This window comes from Mustela nivalis, assembly GCF_964662115.1.
Source record: "Mustela nivalis genome assembly, chromosome: X".
Taxonomy (NCBI): Eukaryota; Metazoa; Chordata; class Mammalia; order Carnivora; family Mustelidae; genus Mustela; species Mustela nivalis.
The window spans coordinates 75,037,725-75,057,036 of NC_139040.1; the positions used below are offsets into that span (position 1 = coordinate 75,037,725).

Consider the following 19,312-nt stretch of genomic DNA (forward strand, 5'->3'; position numbering starts at 1 on the left):
TACACAGGAGTGATATTGGTGTGTCATATGGCAACTCTGTGTTCAGCATTTTGAGGAGCTACTCAACTGTTTCTAATGTGGCTGTGCCATTATCCAAGCCCACCAGTAATTTACAGGTTCCAGCTCTTCACATCCTTCCAACACCTGCTTTTGGGTTTTTTTATAGTAGCCATCCACGTGGGTGGGAGGTGGTATCTCACCATGGTTTTGATTTGCATTTCCTGAATGATTAGTGATGTTGAGCATATTTTCACGTGCTTATTGTCCCATATATATTATATATACCTTATATGTATCTTTAAATATATATTATATATTTCATATTTTATTTATATTTAAATACATATTTAAGAATGTAAATATATTTACATAAATATGTTTATATAAATATACGATAATGTAAAATGTATTTATATATACATTTATATATTAATGTATACATTTGAATATTGGAGAAATATGTATTCAAGTTCTTTGCTCATTTTTTTAAAGATTTTATTTATTTATTTGAGAGAGATTTATTGAGAGAGATCACAAGCAGGCAGAGAGGCAGGCAGAGAGAGAGGAAGAAGCAGGCTCCCTGCTGAGCAGAGAGCCCGATGCGGGTCTCGATCCCAGGACTCCGAGTTCATTACCTGCGCCAAAGGCAGCAGTTTAACCCGCTGAGCCATCCAGGTGCCCCTCTTTGCTCATTTCTTAACTGGGTTGTCTTTTCATTTGAGTTGTAAGAATTCTTCACACAGTCTGAATGCATGTTCCTTATATATGACCTGCAAATATTTTCTCCCATTTAGTGGCTTGTCTTTTGACTTTGTCAATGGGGTCCTTGGAAGCACAAAACTGGGACATTTTGGTTGAGTCCCATTTATTTGTTTATTATTTTTTTTAAGTTGCTTGTACTTTGTGTTATGGCTGAGGAGCCATTGTTAGATTCAAGACCACTAACATTTACCTTTGTGTTTTCTTCTGAAAACTTCATCATTTTATTTTATTTTTATTTTTTAAAAGATTTTATTTATTTATTTGAGAAAGAGACAATGAGAGAGAGCATGAGCGAGGAGAAGGTTAGAAGGAGAAGCAGACTCCCTGTGGAGCTGGGAGCCTGATGCAGGACTCGATCTGGGAACTCCGGGATCATGACCTGAGCAGAAGGCAGCCGTCCAACCAACTGAGTTACCCAGGCATCCCAAACTTTATCATTTTAATGCTTACATTTATGTCTTTGATGCATTTTGGGTTATTTTCTCTGTATGGTGTGAGGCAGGACTCCCGTTTCATTATTTGCATGTGGCTGCTTGGGAGTAAAATACTGTTCTTACCCCCATTGAATTGTTTGGCACTCTTATCAAACATTAGTTGACTGTAATTTATTTTCCTTTTTTTTTTTTCCCATTGAGGCATTTCACGTGCCATGTATATTATATTTCTAGGAAAAAGGAATCCCAGGATTTTCCCTCCTGCCTGGAGTCTTCCTTCTTCATGGTGCATGATGCCAGAAAAATTTTTCCATGCAGTGAAACCAAACTGAGGGGATGGAAATATTCTGCCACTTTTCTAGATCTTTCAGTTATACAAGTCTAGGGCTGGTCATGCCACACTTGTTTAACTTGCCCGTGAGGTTCACAGCAGTTTTACCAGCTCTGTGGTCATCAATAATTTCAAATTTGCCAATATACTCATGCTTCGTCATCACAGTGAAGAAATGGGACGATGACTTTGGTGCAGGGCCTCCTAAGAACCTGCCCTTCGCCACCCCTTTCAGCAGTGTTAATGTTCTTGAGGGCATCTGTGGGACATTTGTTCACACTGTTACTGCAGCACGGAAAGATGGCAGAAAAAGCTTTTTTCCCTTTTATTAATATTTGGTCTTGTTCTCCTTCCCTTTCTCATAACCGAATGCGTATTTCCCCTCCGTCATTTGAAAATTGCATACTGTTCACCAGCTGTTTTCCCCAGAACGAGACCTTGTGTATCAAGAATCCTTATTTCACGGTTATTATACACAATCTTAAAGATTTATGACTGTCCTCTTATTTTACACATGCATACACATGAAGCACTAAATACGGACTTTATCTGAATGGCTAAATGTTGGCCAAGACAGAAGCCAGTTGTAGTGGGAACTTCTAGGATAAAGATATAGTCTGAAGTTTTTGTTCTTTAAAAAAAGCCTTCATGGGGTGCCTGGGTGGCTCAGTGGGCTAAAGCCTCTTGCCTTCAGCCCAGGTCATGATCCCAAGGTCCTGGGATCAAGCCCCGCATCGGGTTCTCTGTTCAGTGGGAAGCCTGCTTCCCCCTCTCTCTGCCTGCCTCTCTGCCTACTTGTGATCTCTGTCTTTCAAATAAATAAAATCTTAAAAAAAAAGGTCTTCATATTTTATTAAAAATTTTAGGTGTCCAAATTCAAAAGGATAACAATATAGTATAATAATAATTATAATAATAATAATATCATCTAATAATAATATAATAATAATTTCTCCTGCATAGTCACTGCTGCACACTAGTAAAATGAGATGTTTCTTTTCTTTTCTTTTTTTTCTTTTTTAAAGATTTTATTTATTTTATTTATTTGACAGACAGAGATCACAAGTAGGCAGAGAGGCAGGCAGAGAGAGAAGGAGGGAAGTGGGCTCCCCTCTGAGCAAAGAGCCCAACGTGGGGCTCGATCCCAAGAGCCTGAGATGACCCGAGCCAAAGGCAGAAGCTTAACCCACCCAGGCGCCCTGAGATGTTTATTTTCATTTGGGATTATGGAGGGGCAAGGTGTTTTTGGCTCTCCTGCTGAAGTAGGGACTCCTGTCAGTATTGTCTCCACCTTTTTCCCTAATAGTAGCTCTGGAAGATGAAGACGTCCCTCCATCTCCCAGACATGAGGGTTTGACCAGGACATGGGATGGTATAAGCTCATTGACATAGTCTCATGAACTAAGCCCTGGTTTATTGGTCATAGTCGTTCTCCAAGTATTTTCAGGAGTAAACTTCAGGTGTTGCCCTTACTCTAATTTTTCTTTCTAAGATTTCTGACTGCAATCGCTACTTCCTGCAGTCACTCGAGGAGAAACGAGGCATGTGGCAGCGCAACAGTGTGTTTTTCTTTCAAGATGACAGAATCACTCTTGATTTCTGTACGCATCTTGGATTTTCATATACGAACATGGATTTTGGTGTCTACCCTGAGGAGATGATACGTACGGTGTGAGGCACACTTGTATTCTCATGACACGTCACCTGGGTTACCCAGAACTTTCTGGGCCCGGCAGAAAGGCAGAAACCCGGGTGAATTCCTCATTGTTTCAGCAGGCTGTCAGCCCTCAAAGGCCTTCTGGATGTGTTTGTGCATCACAGTGTCTGCTGTGTAAGATACAGAAAGAGCACAGTAGTTCAGGGGGAAAATATTTAGGAACACATTTTCCAGGAGGAACCAGGATTCAGTTTGGGTGACTCTTGACCATTTTTCATCTTCTGATGACTGAAAGTGGTAGTTAGCCTACAGTCATGGTTTTAACATGCATTTCGAATGTAATGTTAGTTTCCATCAACATAAAACTATAAGAACTGTCTTCCTAAAGGGCATTCGTGTAAGGCCCGTTATTTTCCAGCTTGATTAATGAAAACAAAATTTTTCTGTAATGCTTTCTTCCTACTCTGTATTAGTTTTCAGGACTGGATTGAAAGTGATTTATTGTGGATAGGGTTATACCTGCTCGTGGAATTATTTTCTGTTCCTGGGTTTTTAAAGGTGGCAGAGTTGACTTTCTGATTTTAATTCATCTTCACTAGATGAAGAATTCACAAATAGGACTTTTTCTTGAAATAATCATAGCCTGGGGGCGCTTGGGTGGCTCACGTCATGATCTCAGGGTCCTGGGATCGAGTCCCACATCGGGCTCCCTGCTCAGTGGGGAGCCTGCTTCACTGTTTGCCTCCTCCTCTGCTTATGCTTTCTCTAATAAGTAAATAAATAAATAACCTAAAAAAAAGAAGTTGTATTTGACTGGAGCTTCATGTGGAGTGACAGATCAACAGAAAGACAAAGGAATATGAGATAGGAAGCAATGAAGGAAAACACAGAGGCGCACAGTACAGACAGATGTTCCTCGGCTTATGACGGCCTGAGCTTCTAATAAACCCATTGTTCAGCTGGAAATCTCTTTAGTTGAAAATGCATGGAAAACACCTAAGTGACTGAACATCAGAGCTTAGCCCCGCCAACCTTAAATGTGTTGAGAACACTTAAAGTATTGCACAGTTGGGCAAAATCCTCTAACACAAAGCCTATTTCACAATAAAGTGTCTGGTATCTCATGTAACTTACTGAACACTGCACTGAAAGCCAGAACAGGACCGTTCCAGTGTGTTGGTTGCTGACCCTCATGATCACGTGGTTTGCCTGGGGGCTGTGCTCGCTGCCCCTGCCCAGCATTACAAAAGAGGACCCTACTGTAGATCGCCAGCCTGGTAAAGATCCAAACTAAATGCATATCACTTTTGCACTATTATAAAAAGTCAAAAAACCATAAACTGAACCAAGGTGAAGTCAGGGATCTTCTGTACCAGGTGTGTTAGGGAAGGTCAAGCACTCCTGTCTGGCCAGGAACCATAGTGGTATGGGGGAAAGTTCCACAGTAGAAAGTTCTACAGCGGAGAACCACTAGGACTCAAGCACCAAGGGTCACAGGTTGCGCCAGGAAGACTGGATGCTCCTCTGTGGGCGATGAGAAGCCACAAGCGACTCAGGAAGGATGCAGAGCTCTGGGCAGGTGGGACAGCCGAGGGCTGCAATGAAGAGGGACAGGTGGAGCTGGGAGACCAGGTGGGGAGAGCCTGCTACCCTCGAACAAAAGGTGACAAAGGTCTGGACTGGGATGACGGAGATGGTGGAAGGTAATGGGATATTCATGAAACAGAACTGGAAAGCCATGGAAATGAAATAAGAGAGGGAGGGAAAACCGAACATGACTTTAATTGCCATCAGTATAAAACGTGTTGAATTAAAATGAATTGGTATTTCTAGACTGATGATGACATCACAATAATGGAAGGAAACCAATTTTGATTTTGAACCTGGTTAAGGAGAAAGTATAGACAAGAGAAAAGCAGAGGCTCTGGAGTCACACAAATGTCACCGTTGAGATTCGTCCCCACTCTTCATTCCCTTTCCCTGTAAACCCAGGCAAGCGACACCTGCCTCACAGCACTGGTAACAAATAGGGAAGAGCACATGTTCCTGGGTCAGACAGGACAGCCAGGGATCAGCGGCACATGAGGAGGTGACAGGTGGTCACTAAACTGAGCTCAGGTGCATACACAGCAGTTTACGTCACCTTGAGATGGCTCCTCCTGTGACCTCTCAAAGAAGGCGGCAGTGCTGAGGAACGAACTCCAGGAGCTTATTAGCATACATGATCTTCAGGCCGTCCAGATGAGACTCAACGATCTGCACTACAATCACCTAGCAGAAGGAAGAGCGTTTTAGTTTTATTTATTTATTTGTTTGTTTGTGTTTTTGTTTGTTTTTAAAGCACCTACAAGAGAAGTATGAACTATACACTACAGAGAAAAGAATCGATTAAACCTTAAAAATGCACTTCGTCCTTCCCCCTCCCCACTCAGTATGCTTTCTAAACAGGAGGTAAGTAACAATGGCACAAAAATCTAGGTCCAGGGATTTGGGAATACTGCTCCAACCCTGGGGGACACAGAGGCTGAGGGACAGAGACTGGCCTGAAGCTAAAACATCACACACACTCATCTGCTTCCCTTCTGAGCTTAAAAGCGAAATACTGTATCTGCAGACAACAGCTCTGTACCATCTTCACCCTGGCCTTATCCTCTACCGTCTCCAGAACAGGGAAAGGGCTGAGATGGAAAGTGATGGAAAAAAACACATCTTATTTTGCTTTAGTATTTTATTTTTTTTGGTGAGGCTGAGTTGCAGGAGGTGAATGACAAGCATACAAACTTAAAATACAAACGTGGCCACAGTTCATTTAATGACACGGAAACGTAAAGTACTTCCCTAATTTAGCATATTAGATTCAGTTCAATAAAAAGGGCATAAATTAAATAACTAAAATATTTTCATTTAGGGACAAAGAATAATGTGATCTTTTCCACCCCCACAGAGAGAGCTATGAACTATAATAGGATACATACAAAGAACTGACAGATCATTTACTTTTAGTCGTCCTAATGAAGCTGAGAAGATTACTGAAATTAATCCTTCAATTTCACTTCTATCACTGGGATACTGTCCCGTTTTAAAACTGGAAGCCTTTCATCCTGAAGTCATGGTGGGTAGCTTTATACTTACCGGACAGAAATAACACTTGCACTGGCAGGTGACTGGAAGAAAGCCCTCAAACGCTGAGACTGGCTTCATGACTTCTGTCAGCCTGAACTAGATGAAACTGACGGTCTCTAAATGGGAAGCTGCTGATTGCTGGCAGCCTCACACGGTGCAGCCCATACTCCGGCCGCTCAGAGGGAGGATACTCTGACTCCCTGTATTTAACTGTATCCTCATAGGTCAAGAACACTGGGTAACCAAGTTCCGGACTTAAGGTACTACCCCGCTAACTCGCCCTTAAAAGCCCTTTATCTTTGAATATTCCCTCCCTCCCACCTTCCTAGCCTGGCAAACTCCCCTATGGTCTTCAAGACTTAGGCCATATCAATTCTGCGAAGACGCCTCCCCTCATGGACTTTCCCTGAGCACAGAGCTGTCTTCCAGCTCCTCCGGTGGGCATGGGCGCCTTGGTGGGGTCATGCTTTTCGGCAACTTCATTGACGTATAACTTAGGGAAATGGAAATTGACCTGAAAAATGTTCTGATCCGTACCTTCTTCCTAGGCAAGTCCCTCACCCCTACTAAATTAAGATGATCCCTGAGCTATGGCATCACTGGAAGAGACCAGAGTGCATGCCTGATTCCTGGCATGCTGATGGGCACCAAGTGGGACCAACCTTTTCTTACAACCAGAAGAGCAGGAACTAGGAGCATCTTCAAGGAAGAGCCCTGAGCTCTCTTGCACCCAGTCAAGAAACGAAGCCAGATTAGATGCTCTGTGTTTGCGGAATGAGGTGCATGGGGGCACAAACCTCATCCATGTACGGTTTCACCAGTACTTGACCAACTAACGCCTCTGCATCCCGTGTCTTGTCAATTGTAGCGTAAGTCCGGAGGCAGTGCCATATGATGTCCACATTGGAAGTCTGAAGCCCTTCTAGCAGCAGGCCTCCCAGGGACTGCTGCAGCATGGCCGTAATGTGGGCTATACGCTGTGGCTATACGCTCCAGAGAGACCAGGAAAGAAGGTCCAGGCACAACAGTTTGTAAAAGCTCAAATATATGTGTATAATTTATATACATATGTGTTATATATATATAAAGCGAGCCTCTAATTCTACCAGAATATATGTAAGATTAAAATCCCAACATTTCCTAGAGAATAACAATAAATCTCTTCTCCCCATGACTGCTTTCTTTCTTTTTTTTTTAAGGTTTTTATTTATTTATTTGTCGAGAGAGAGCACAAGCACACAAGAGGCACAGGCAGAAAGAGAAGCAGGCTTCCTGCCAAGCAAGGAGCCCAAGGTGGGACTGAATCCCAGGACCCTGGGATCATGACCTAAGCCAGAGGCAGTGGCTTAACTGACTGAGTCACTGAGGCGTCCCCTCCCTATGATTTCTTTGAAAGTAAGTCAGCTTCATAAAAGTGAAGTTTAGACAATTACTGAACGACAAAAAGTTATTTGCCTCTTAAGCTACGGAGTAAATCGGACAAATGTGCATTTAAACCCAGTCAAGGGCTTTGGATAAATGAACTCTGACTACATCATATGATGTGTCAAGTTACATAAAATTCAGAATTAATTTTACTTGCACAGTTTGGAGACTACGCTTGTGTCTTTACACAAAATCTATCTAGTGTGACATAATGGAAGCAGGGTCCCAAGCAAGAAACACTGAAAAAAAAAATTCAAAGCTAGCTTCAAAATCCTGTAGAGTAGCAATTATCAGGGGGCAATGCTAGGTCAAACCAAAATCATCCAGGAAATTCGCAAACAGCAAATTGAAAATCAAAACCAACACTTACTGGTCTTACTTTGTCCAGAAGAGGCATGCCTTTGCTCTGAACAGCTTGAAACTGTAACTGGTTAAATTCTGTGGCAATTCTCTCCAAAATCTCTCTAGTCCAGAGAGGGCTAGTAGAGACAATTAGAGAAGTGTAATTCCCAAAGTTAAAACCTGCCACCCCCACCGCCCCCCATGCCTTAGAGCGCTCAGGCACCTGCACCTGCATGCCATCAATTTTCAGGACAAACTGTCTGTGCAGCAGGCCCCAGGTGTGAGGGGTGAGGAGCGGGGAGGTCAGAGAAGCCACGGACGCAGCCTGGCCCGGGCCACAGGGCCCAGGCAAGGGGATGGAGCTATTTTAGGTCAGTGTGGGTACAACTGCATGTTTCCACCACGTTCCTCGGGCTCTCCCATTCGTGCCCTTCTTCTCCCTTCTTCTCCCATTTTCTAACCCCCTCCTCTCTCTTGCCCTGTCCTACCGTTCATACCCGAATCCCCCTCTTCTTCTCCGCCTGCCTCATTCTCCCTCCCAAGTACCTCCCCAGTACCAACTACTGCTGTCTGCTCAATCAGCTAAAACTGACCGCGTAGCAGCAACTTGGAAAATCGCTCAGAGCAGTGGACTCCAAGTTTACATTTACCCAATGTCAGAAAGAGCAAGCTCGGTGCTCCGGGAGCTGGTGAGAAATCACTCCCAGTGCATCTGCCATCAAGTGGACTGGATACACTTCCCTCTTGCCCCCCACATTAGAAAGCGTCAACCCCATTCAAAAGGAAGCTGAATAGTTAAAGAAAAAAAACAAAACAAAACACAACAAAGGCCCCAAAGCCCCTGCTGGGCTCTATGAGGCATCCCACATCTGAGGATGGGCAGTCAGGTAGTGAGGAAACACACTGTAAGGAAACCCAAAATGTCTGGAGACCTGCCATGGTGTGCCCCGTCCCAGAGCATCAGAACTGGTGTGGAGGGAAGACAAGCGCTGGGCATGACCAACGTCGAAGCCTAATCCCAACCTCTACTGACTGATCCCATGCGCATTTCCTATTTATCCTTATCTCAGCATTTCTGGGCCTGGCAGAGCATGATGGATTAACTGTGGGCTGACGCTACTCTGGCTTTCCTGACTCTAGAGCTCAGAGCTGCTCTTCTGGAGAAAAAAGTCCTCCAAGGTAATTCTGAGCAAGAAAGCGCACAATGTCTGTTTATCAAGGACAGTGTTGCAAAGGGACAGGATTGTAGACACAGAGCTCACCAAGGTGTTTCTATCCGAGGAGCACAGCAGCAACAGCAAAGACGGGAAGAACACTGGAGGGCCAGCTCCCCAGGGGCTGAACGTGGACATGGCTGGAGGGGCTGTAGGCGCTGCCAAGGGCCGCAGTGAAGCAGAGCCGCTGGAGACACACAGGCTGCAGAAGGGCCGCGTACAGACTGTCTGCTAAGTGTGGACAAATGGGGGCAGAAGCATGAGCGCTACGGGCTAGAGACACAAGCACAGTGGAGGCTGACCACTTAGTTGAATGCCTTGATGTGAAAGGGGCAGACACCTAGGACCAGAGAATCACTTCCTTTGGGATGTGTCTGTTCTTAATCTCCATCATGAGACATGTGGAGCATATGGTCTCTCAAGTTCCTTCCAAATCTAAAACCTTAATTCCTAAAATTTATAAACCTAACTCCACCTGCAGGGGGAGGGACTGTTAGCCTCACACAACAGAGCACGCAGGGCACCAGGCGACCTTGACGCAGGCAGCCCAGCTGGTATGTGCAGGACCAGCCCGGGCTACTCCCACTGCACCATTGTGCATCTCACGGTGCTGACAGGACCTAACTACTCATTTTCTGAGTCACTCATCTACCCTGGCTGACTGAAAATTCACACCAGGAAGGGAACAAGACAATCACAGTATAACAAAGAGAGCCATCATCTTTTTCCTATTTCATAAGCTTTTTCTTTCCTGTTTGTAAATTTCAACTGGATGTGTCTTATACTGTTTCATAATAACATAATGCTGGTGCAAAATACATCAATGGTAATACTCTGGGCATGTCTAGGAAAAAAAAAAATGAGATGGAGAAAAACCAAGATGAATGGTAAGTATGCCTTAAAGATCAACAGGACTTTGCTAGTCCTCATGGAAAGTGATTCCAAATATACTTTTCCACTGCAAGCATAATGACGTGTTGGAACTGTGGTCTATAACCAAAGGGTTTATAGGAACGTGTTATAGATTTCACCATTTCATGCTCTCCACTCTCCTAGAGCTACATTATAGCCACAAACCTGGATTTTCTTCTTGTTCATAAATGAATTCTAACTAAGCCATCCCCGCCTACTTAGACTGGATGTGAAGTATTAATTTATGTGCTGTGCTACTTAGTTAAAAAAAAATGCTTACCTGCTTGCTTCTAGTGCAGAGGTTTCTTTAGAACTTTGTGAATTTAAGATTTTTTCAATATTTTTAACTGATCAAATAACTTGTATAAGCCTCAACACACACATCTATAAAAATAAAAATTAAGCAAACAGAAAACGTCACCATCTTTACTCTTAATCATCTTTATTTCCCATGCTAAATGCAGGAAAATATAAGACCAAAAGTTAACTTCAAATATATAGGGCATGCTATATTTTGAATATTTCTATGAAACACAGAATTCTCAAGAATTCAAATCTTAGTTCTAGAATAAGCATACTTCCATATTCTATTGCAAGTTTATAGAGAAAAAAAAAACCCTAGACTTTGCTTTCTCATATTCTATACTCTTATTTCTTCTTTTCCCCATCCTGAATCTTTCTATGGGCATTTCTTCCCTATTTTTTAAAAAGATTTGTTTATTTGAGAGAGAGAGAAACTGCATGTGCACATGCAGGGGAGGGGCAGAGGGAGAGAGAGAATCTCGAGCAGACATCCTGCTGAGCACAGAGCTCAATGAGGGCTCAATCTCATGACCCTGAGATCATGACCTGAGCCAAAATCAAGAGTCGGACGTTTAACCAACTGAGCCACCAGGCACCCCTCCATTTGTTTTCTTATGGCCCTTTATTCATGTTTTAACTTTGGCTTCCGATCGTACTGACCCTCTCAGTTTACATGTGCATATACCTATATGCCCAAGCACCAAATCATAAAGACCTTTTACACTACAAATATTATCAAAGAGGTTGAGGAACATTATGAAAACTCTCATCCTTAAAGAACAAAAAAATACAAAGTCATCCATTCAATAAATAATTACTGAACACCGCTGGGAGCTCGACATTCATTCCGACGGGGGGTGGGGGAGGAGGGGGACACAAGAAAATAAAGCAAGAAATACACCCTGCTCTCATAAAGCTTACTGTTTTGTCTGGAAGCGCATGACAAGCATTTTTTGGATAAAAACTGTGAGGAGATCCAGAGGCGAATTAAACAGAAGGTCCCTCAAACAGGCTTTCTCCCCACTGAGATTTTAACAAATATGCTAATAATACACATAGAAAACATTGTACAGAGCAGCAGGCAAGAGTCAGAAGCCCAGACTCCCAATGCCCCCTGTGCCCCTACATCGTTATGATCATGAATGACATCGGGGACACTTGAAACTGGAGATAGCACTAAGGGGCACACTCCTGGGGTGAGCCCTCAGATGTACAGAGCCATTGCCTGTCTCACACACCTGAAACTAAGCCAACACTGCATGCTAACTACTGGGAATCGAACATAAAGAACACAGGATCAGAAAATAACAACAAACCTACGGCAGAATCCTGAGTTTGCTTTGGAAAGCCCACTTCTCCCCTAGTCTCTAATATAGGCCTATTTTCTTTACAGGGCCGCTGACAATTTATACAGTCGTTAAATGTCAAGTGCTGCACCGACAACAGTTATCACTGTTTCTTGTTCTGGAAAAAGTGGGTGATCTTGAGATCGTGTGGGTACCTCTAAAATTCTGTCTTATTATTTTAGGTAGATAACGTGACATAATGCATAAAATGCACATGCGTGAGAGCTTTGAAAAAAAAGCTGAATAGTGCTGACAAGTTCGCGGAGACAAGAGGAGAGGGCTTCAACTGGCAGGCAGCATAAGAAATCTACTTGAGGGTACCTTTTTCTTCCTTATGTCCTCTTGTTTACACATTTGTTCATCTACTGCCCGAATTCCTTCACTGACAGATGACCTGAGACTCTTTAAAAGAGTAATAAAGAAAACGTAATACAGACATTGTTTTGTCACATTATCAAGTTCCTACATCTCATTCAATTCCACAGAACTTAATACCTGGGCACCAGTACTATGCAGATATTGACAAACAAACAAACAAACATGATATACCAGACAGAGTTACTGTTGAGGGGACTCATGATCTGGGGGCATAATGACACAAAGGCAAGGTCGCATGGCCAGAAGAAGAATGACACATATACAGTGAAAGTTATGGGGATGAGGGGGTTTAGAATGGAGAACAGATAATATGAAGCAATGTACAGGAGAGTCTGGAAATGCGACGGGGCTCGAATCAGACTCTGAAAGCCATGTGTACACAGCTGCCGAGGTGGGGAGGGGATGGGGAGTAGATGTAAGTGCAGACACACTCAGGGGCAGGGGCAGACAGGCACACAGCCATGTGCACTGCAGGCTTCCTTCTGGAGAGAAGCAGAAATAGGAATGGAGGGCCAACTTCACTGAGATGAGGTCTTTAGATTCTGCATATTTTGGAGAACGAGAGAATGTCAAAGCACTGATGCATGATGATGAAATGTGGGTATGGAAATACCAGGAATCAAGAATGAAGAACAGAAGACCAGAAAAAGGCAGAGCGCAGAGGTGGAGAAACATGTCCAGAAGCTAATGAATAAAGAGATAATTAGGAATTAGGGCCAAAACAAAGGTTAACAGAAACAACTAGAATGAAGTAGGCATATCACAAAAATTCCACAGGATGGTGAATTAATTCACTCCATCAACTCCATGAAACACCTCCTGGACATCAGTATTGTGGCAGCCCACAGGGATACAATGAAGACAGATATAGTCGTATCCCTCAGTGGTCTGAGAATCTCACAGAACAGCTTCAGAGTTGGGACCAGAAAGGCAGGTTAGGCCTGTGGCTGAGCAGGACCAAAGTGGCCATAAACACAGGCCATGGAAAAGGGAGGGGATACGGTGATGGCAGGGGGTGAGGTGGGACGGGAGCCTGTGTGAGTAGAGCAAATCTGCCTCCAGGGAGGGGGTTCGAGAGAAGAGTGGGAGGCCAAAGGAAGGCTAGGCTTGGGAAACAACACCACTATGAGGCCCCGGGAGGAAGAGGCACACCAAGGAGGCAGTGGGAGAGCCCCACAGCGGCTGGTGTGGAATCCAACAGCGGACCATGAAAATCCCTTCCATTCCAAGGAAAAGTACCTTTAACAAGATTTTGTAAAATTCAAATGAGACATAAACCATGGAAAGTATTGGCTACCTCAAGGCACAACTCAAGATTTTTACTTCTTTCACGAACTCTTTCCTGTCTGCCCCTCCCCTAGGCTTCTCAGCACTGATATTTCCGTTACTCTGCATTTTTCTTGGTTCTAACCATGTATTGTGTCTTCCCTTAAATTATGTTCTCCTTATATTCTCTCTAGGATGCAGGCACTGTCTTAGGGGAGGGATGCACGACGCCACTCAAGCTAGAGGAGACACACAAGGAAGGATGGTGTCGTTTATGACAAGTTTACGACAGGGCATCAGAATGGACAGAGGTTGGAAGTCAGGGCACCAGACACAGACGGGGGGTGGGGGGAGACAGAGCAGCACAGTTTTCTGTTAGAAGTGATGCCACAACTCCCCCTCCACTGTTCACCCAGGTGGAGTTCCTATTCCCAATGGCTTAGAGGTGGGGAGTCCCATTCCCACAACAGAGATTTTTCTGAGAGAACATGCAAATGTAACATTTCTTAAGTATTACATTTTATTTATATTATCCTTCAGTTCCATTAGGGATTACACAGTTTTTGTAGATAAGCCCAGGAACCTAACCACACGTAGATTACGTATGTGTGGGGGGGATATTTACAAGATCACAAACTGTTAAAATACAAGTCATTCGTAAATTAGAAACCACTTACATATGACCAAAGTGGCATTAATAAGTTGAATTTGGAAATATGCTTCCTCTCCCCTGACATTTTAAGGTTGTCTACTCTGAGAATATGTCTTCTTCAAATCGAACTTGTTTTTTTAGGTTTTTAGCATATGCAAAAACAAAATCATTTGCAACTCTTCTGAAGGTGAATATTATAATCATGAACGGTTAAAATACAACCACCAGTACCACCAAACTAACAGATGAAAAGAATTCTTAGAGAAAAGCCAACGAGGACAACAGGCGTCACAGCAGGCTGTTTTCATTAATTGGGGACTTACCAGAACTTCTCGTAACTGTCCCAAAGGCACAGAAAGTTGATTGAGGGCTTTGTCCATGCCAACCTAAAGGCAAAACCAGGTTGGCACAAACACATCACGATAAGGAGTAATAGTGACGTATCTATTTAACGATCAAAGCAGTACCAGATTTAAGTTATTTTTTTGGCACAACCGTATTTTGCTATATAACTAGCTAAACAACAGAAGTGTTATTTGGCCATTAATGTTGTTCATAGAATATGAAAAAATTCTGTTGAAATACATGAAACTATAAAAATAAGGGAAGTCATGAGAAACGAAAGTTTCCTTAAGAACAATTTGCCTTTAGATGACATTTTAAATGAAAGTGAAAAATTTTCACAGAAGGTGAACAGTTCTCTGTCTGTAATTGATGATACTCAGCCAGCTGATGTGAAAGTCTGACGGGCTACGTCTCTCTTAAACATTATCATAAGCCTCGAGAAAAATAGAAATTAAACAGAAGTAAAATTTTCTAGGTTTTTAATCCTATTGGGATATTTATCTTAGTGGTATATTTCCCAAAAGCAAATGTGCATCATTAATTTTAATGCTTCTTGAAATTCCCACGGAGCTGCAACTTTCTGTGCTTCTCTGGACAAACAGATTTAAAACAAAATGAAGCATCAACAAGGAGACTTTTCTGCCAAGTAACAAAATTCAACATTTCTAAACGGCTTTTACAAACAATTGATAAGCTCACTGCAAATCATCCTTCTATTTTTATAAAACCAAACTTTTAAAATATCAATATTGGCCAATGTTGCCTCAACCTAGCTCTGGCTAACAGATATACCTGGAAGTAAATTAAACATTGTAAGAGTGGTGGACATTTGCTCCTACAAATTAGTCTAAATCAAGGAAGACTTCAGGGTAATCACTTAGCAACTAATAAAACAACCCCTTGGGTATTATTATCCTTTACTTTTCACTGTTGACTAATGAATTTGAAACATAATCAAACTAGAGCAACCTTAAATAAATAAAAACTAAAAGAAACAAAAAAAAATGTATTCCAAAAAGTTTAGTTCTTTTATTAATGAAATTGGTAATTTCTTCAAGTTTCTGGTGGGGTTGGTGGGGTAATCAACTGAAAGGTTTCTAAAAACTCTGCCCTTTTAATAAATATGAAGGAGAGAGAAAGTGTGTGTGTGTGTGTGTGTGTGTGTGTGTGTAGGACTTGAGAATTTCAGGTTTACCAAGTTTGTGGAAAGGTTGACAAAATCTGCATAATCCTTGTTAATGAGCTCGACCATGGCTATTTTAAGAAGTTTATAGTAGAGTTCCAGATCTCCTCTTAGTTCCTCCAGCTGGACACGCTTCCTACAGTCAGACACAAAGTGATCGACGTCGAAATCTTCCTGAAAATCAAACCAGAGAGAAAAAATGATTGCACTGATACCACATTTTACATAGAAAAATAAGATCAGAGAAAGAATAAGAGGCCGTATTACTGCAGGGGAACACACACAGGGACATCAGGGGGTCTGCTCACTTCCTAAGATTATGGGAAAGGGGGCCTCTCACCAAGACCATTCTCTCCTGTTGCCTAACTCTACAGGCATTTTATTTCTTTTAATTATACATTTCAAAGAGGCTCTTCTCAAAATAGAAACAGCTTTTTGTTCTTAATTTTTAAAGTAACAAATGTTCACTGTCAAACTTTCAACCAACCAAGAAATACTTATGTAAGAGAGAGAAAAAAAATCACCCACTCTCTAATGCTCTGCAGTTAAGCACTGTTAATGTATATTTTTCTTCACTATTTAACACAGTGATTCACATCCTTCCAGACTTTGTTTTGGTCTCTTTACTGTTTTTTTTTAAGATTTTATTTATTTGAGAGAGAGAGAGAGGGAGAGAACAAGTGGGAGGAGGGGCAGAGGGAGAAGCCAGCTCTCTGCTGAACTGGGAGCCTGATGCCAGGGTTCATTCCAAGACCCTGAAATCAAGACCTCAACCGAAGGCAGTCGCTTAACTGACTGAGCCACCCAGGTGCCCTAGTCTTTCTCTTTAAAATATAAATTACTTTTGGGGTGCCTGGCTGGTTCAGTGGGTTAAGGCCTCTGTCTTTAGCTCAGGTCATGATCCCAGGGTTATGGGTTCAAGCCCCGCATTGGGCTTTCTGCTCAGCAGGGAGCCTGCTTCCCTGTCTCTCTCTCTGCCTGCCTCTCTGCCTACTTGTGATCTCTGTCTGTCAAATAAGTGAATAATTTTTTAAAAAATAAATATCAATTACTTTTTAAAGAAACTGACATATAATGGACACATTAGTTTCAGGCGTACAAAATAAAAATTCCATATTTTTATCTGTTGTGAAATGATCACCCTAAGACTAGTTAACATCCATCACCAAACATACACATTTTTTTCTTGTGCTAAGAACTCTTAAGCTTTAGCAACTTTAAATATATAATAATATAGGGCACCTGGGTAGCTCAGTGAGTTAAGACCTCTGCCTTCGGCTCAGGTCATAATTCCAGGGTCCTGGGATCGAGCCCCACATCAGGCTCTCTCCTCAGCAGGGAGCCTGTTTCCTCCTCTCTCTCTGCCGGCCTCTCTTCCTACTTGTGATCTCTGTCAAATAAATAAATAAAATCTTAATATATATATATATATATATATATTATATATAATATACTATGCAGCCATCAAAAGAAATGAAATCTTGCCATGTGCAATGACGTGGATGGAACTAGAGGGTATGCTGAGTGAAATAATCAGAGAAAGACAATTATCATACAATCTCCCTGATATGAGGAATTTGAGAGGCAAAGTTGGGGGTGTAGGGGTAGGGAAGGAAAAAAAATGAAACAAGATTGGATTGGGAGGAGGGCACCTGGGTGGCTCAGTGGGTTAAAGCCTCCGCCTTCAGCTCAGGTCATGATCCCAGTGTCCTGGGATGGAGCCCCACATCGGGCTCTCTGCTCAGCACAGAGCCTGCTTCCTCCTCTCTCTCTGCCTGCCTCTCTGCCTACTTGTGATCTCTGTCTGTCCAATAAATAAATAAAATCTTAAAAAAAAAGATTGGATTGGGAGGGAGACAAACCATAAGAGACTCTTAATCTCACAAAACAAACTGAGGGTTGCTGGGGGGAGGGGTGTAGGGAGAGGATGGTGGGGATGTGGACATTGGGGAAGGTATGTACTATGGTGAGTGCTGGAAAGTGTGTAGGCCTGACAATTCACAGACCTGTAACCCTGGGGCTAATAATACATATTTCTAATAAAAATAATAAAATAAATATACAATAATATACAGTATTATTATTATTATTTTTAAAGATTTTATTTATTTATTTGACAGAGAGAGAAATCACAAGTAGACGGAGAGGCAGGCAGAGAGAGAGAGGGAAGCAGGCTCCCTGCTGAGCAGAAAGCCTGATGCGGGACTCGATCCCAGGACCCTGAGATCATGACCTGAGCCGAAGGCAGCAGCTTAACCCACTGAGCCACCCAGGTGCCCCAATACACAGCATTATTTACTACAGTCACTATGATGTACATTACATCCCCAGGGCTTATCTTATTAACTGGAAGTTTATATCACTGGACTCCTTCATCTATTTCCTCCACAACCTCGCCTCTGGCAGCCACCAATCTGTTCTCTATGACTTCATTTTGTTTTGTTTTTTAGATTCCACATGTGAGGGAGATCATACAGTATTTCTCTTTCTCTGTCTGACTTATTTCACTCAGCACAATATCCTCAAGGTCCATCCATGTTGTTGCAAATGGCAAGACTTCCTTCTTTTTATGATTGAGTAATATTCCATTGTATACACACACATTTTCTTTATTCATTCACCCCGTTGGTGGACACTTTAGTTATTTCCAAGTCTTGGTTCTTGTAAATACTGCGATACTCACTACCGTGAGTGTGAGTCTTGCTGGCCGATAGAGCCAAGTCATCTAGAGGTATACCCTGGGTAGCAACTGCAAACCTTGGGGCATCATACGAGCATTCAAGCTCCTTTCCAGGAGATACCAGAAAGCAGAAGCGAGGCAGAGAGACAGCGCAAAGATGGTACCCATCAGCTCCATCTTTGGAGAATACCTTACTAGGCTCCTAGATCCATGTTAAATGAGATGCCTGCCCCTCAGGGCTTTAAGATAAGCAAATGAGCCTCTTTCACAGAAATCTGAACTCATTTCAGTCTGCTGCTTCTGTGCTGAGTTCCAGGGTGGGTCAGTCTACTCGCGCGACTGCTTTAAGAACTCTTTCTCAGTTTGCTATAGCCTTGTGGGTCTCATGGGTGCAAGCTCTGATGGCTTTCAAAGCTGGATGTTTTGGGGTCTTGTCTCTTAGATGTACGTCTTGAAAGTTGGGGTGCCAGAAGTGGGGCTCAAACCCTTTGCTCCTCAGGGAGAAGCTTGGGGTTGTGAGTACCCTCCCAATCCCAGGTCACTGTACCAGGGGTAGGGTTTATGGCAAGACTGATTCTTACTTCAACATAGGTTTTTTTTCCTTACTCACCTAATGTGTAGGAGTCACTCAGCTAGTTGTAGGGTTTTTTCCACAGGAAATTTTTCCATATGGAGCTATAGATTCAGTGTGTATTTCATAGAAGAGATGAGTTCAAGATCCTCCTATGCCACCATCTTGAATGGAAACCCCAGACCTTCTCTATGTATGTGTGTACACACACATATGTGTACACACACACAAACACACACACACACACAAATATTCATGCTCTTCTAAACTATTTCCCATCTAGGGGCAACTGGGTGGCTCAGTGGGTTAAGCCTCTGCCTTCGGCTCAGGTCATATCTCAGGGTCCTGAGATTAAGCCTCACATCAGGCTCTCTGCTCAGCTGGGAGC

The 19,312-nt window shown here is 42.7% G+C and overlaps 1 protein-coding gene and 1 long non-coding RNA gene across 4 annotated transcripts in view; one reads left to right on the forward strand and one right to left on the reverse strand.

Moving 5' to 3' along the window:
- LOC309855551 overlaps positions 1-19,312 on the forward strand; it is a 174,257-nt gene that overhangs the window by 14,407 nt on the left and 140,538 nt on the right. The gene's annotated exons all lie outside the window — the stretch shown is intronic.
- Positions 4,948-19,312, reverse strand: part of LOC309855547 (conserved oligomeric Golgi complex subunit 2-like) — a 37,645-nt gene continuing 23,280 nt past the window's right edge. The window contains exons 2-6 of one of the 3 annotated variants that reach the window (XM_082715927.1): positions 15,686-15,847; positions 14,469-14,531; positions 12,171-12,251; positions 7,105-7,284; positions 4,948-5,455 (exon numbers count right to left, since the gene is read on the reverse strand). In XM_082715927.1, coding sequence (XP_082572053.1) covers positions 5,354-5,455; positions 7,105-7,284; positions 12,171-12,251; positions 14,469-14,531; positions 15,686-15,847 — 588 coding nt within the window. In that variant the 3' untranslated portion in view covers positions 4,948-5,353. The remainder of the gene's footprint in view (positions 5,456-7,104; positions 7,285-12,170; positions 12,252-14,468; positions 14,532-15,685; positions 15,848-19,312) is intronic. The other 2 variants (XM_082715928.1, XM_082715929.1) reach the window with 2 other exon arrangements.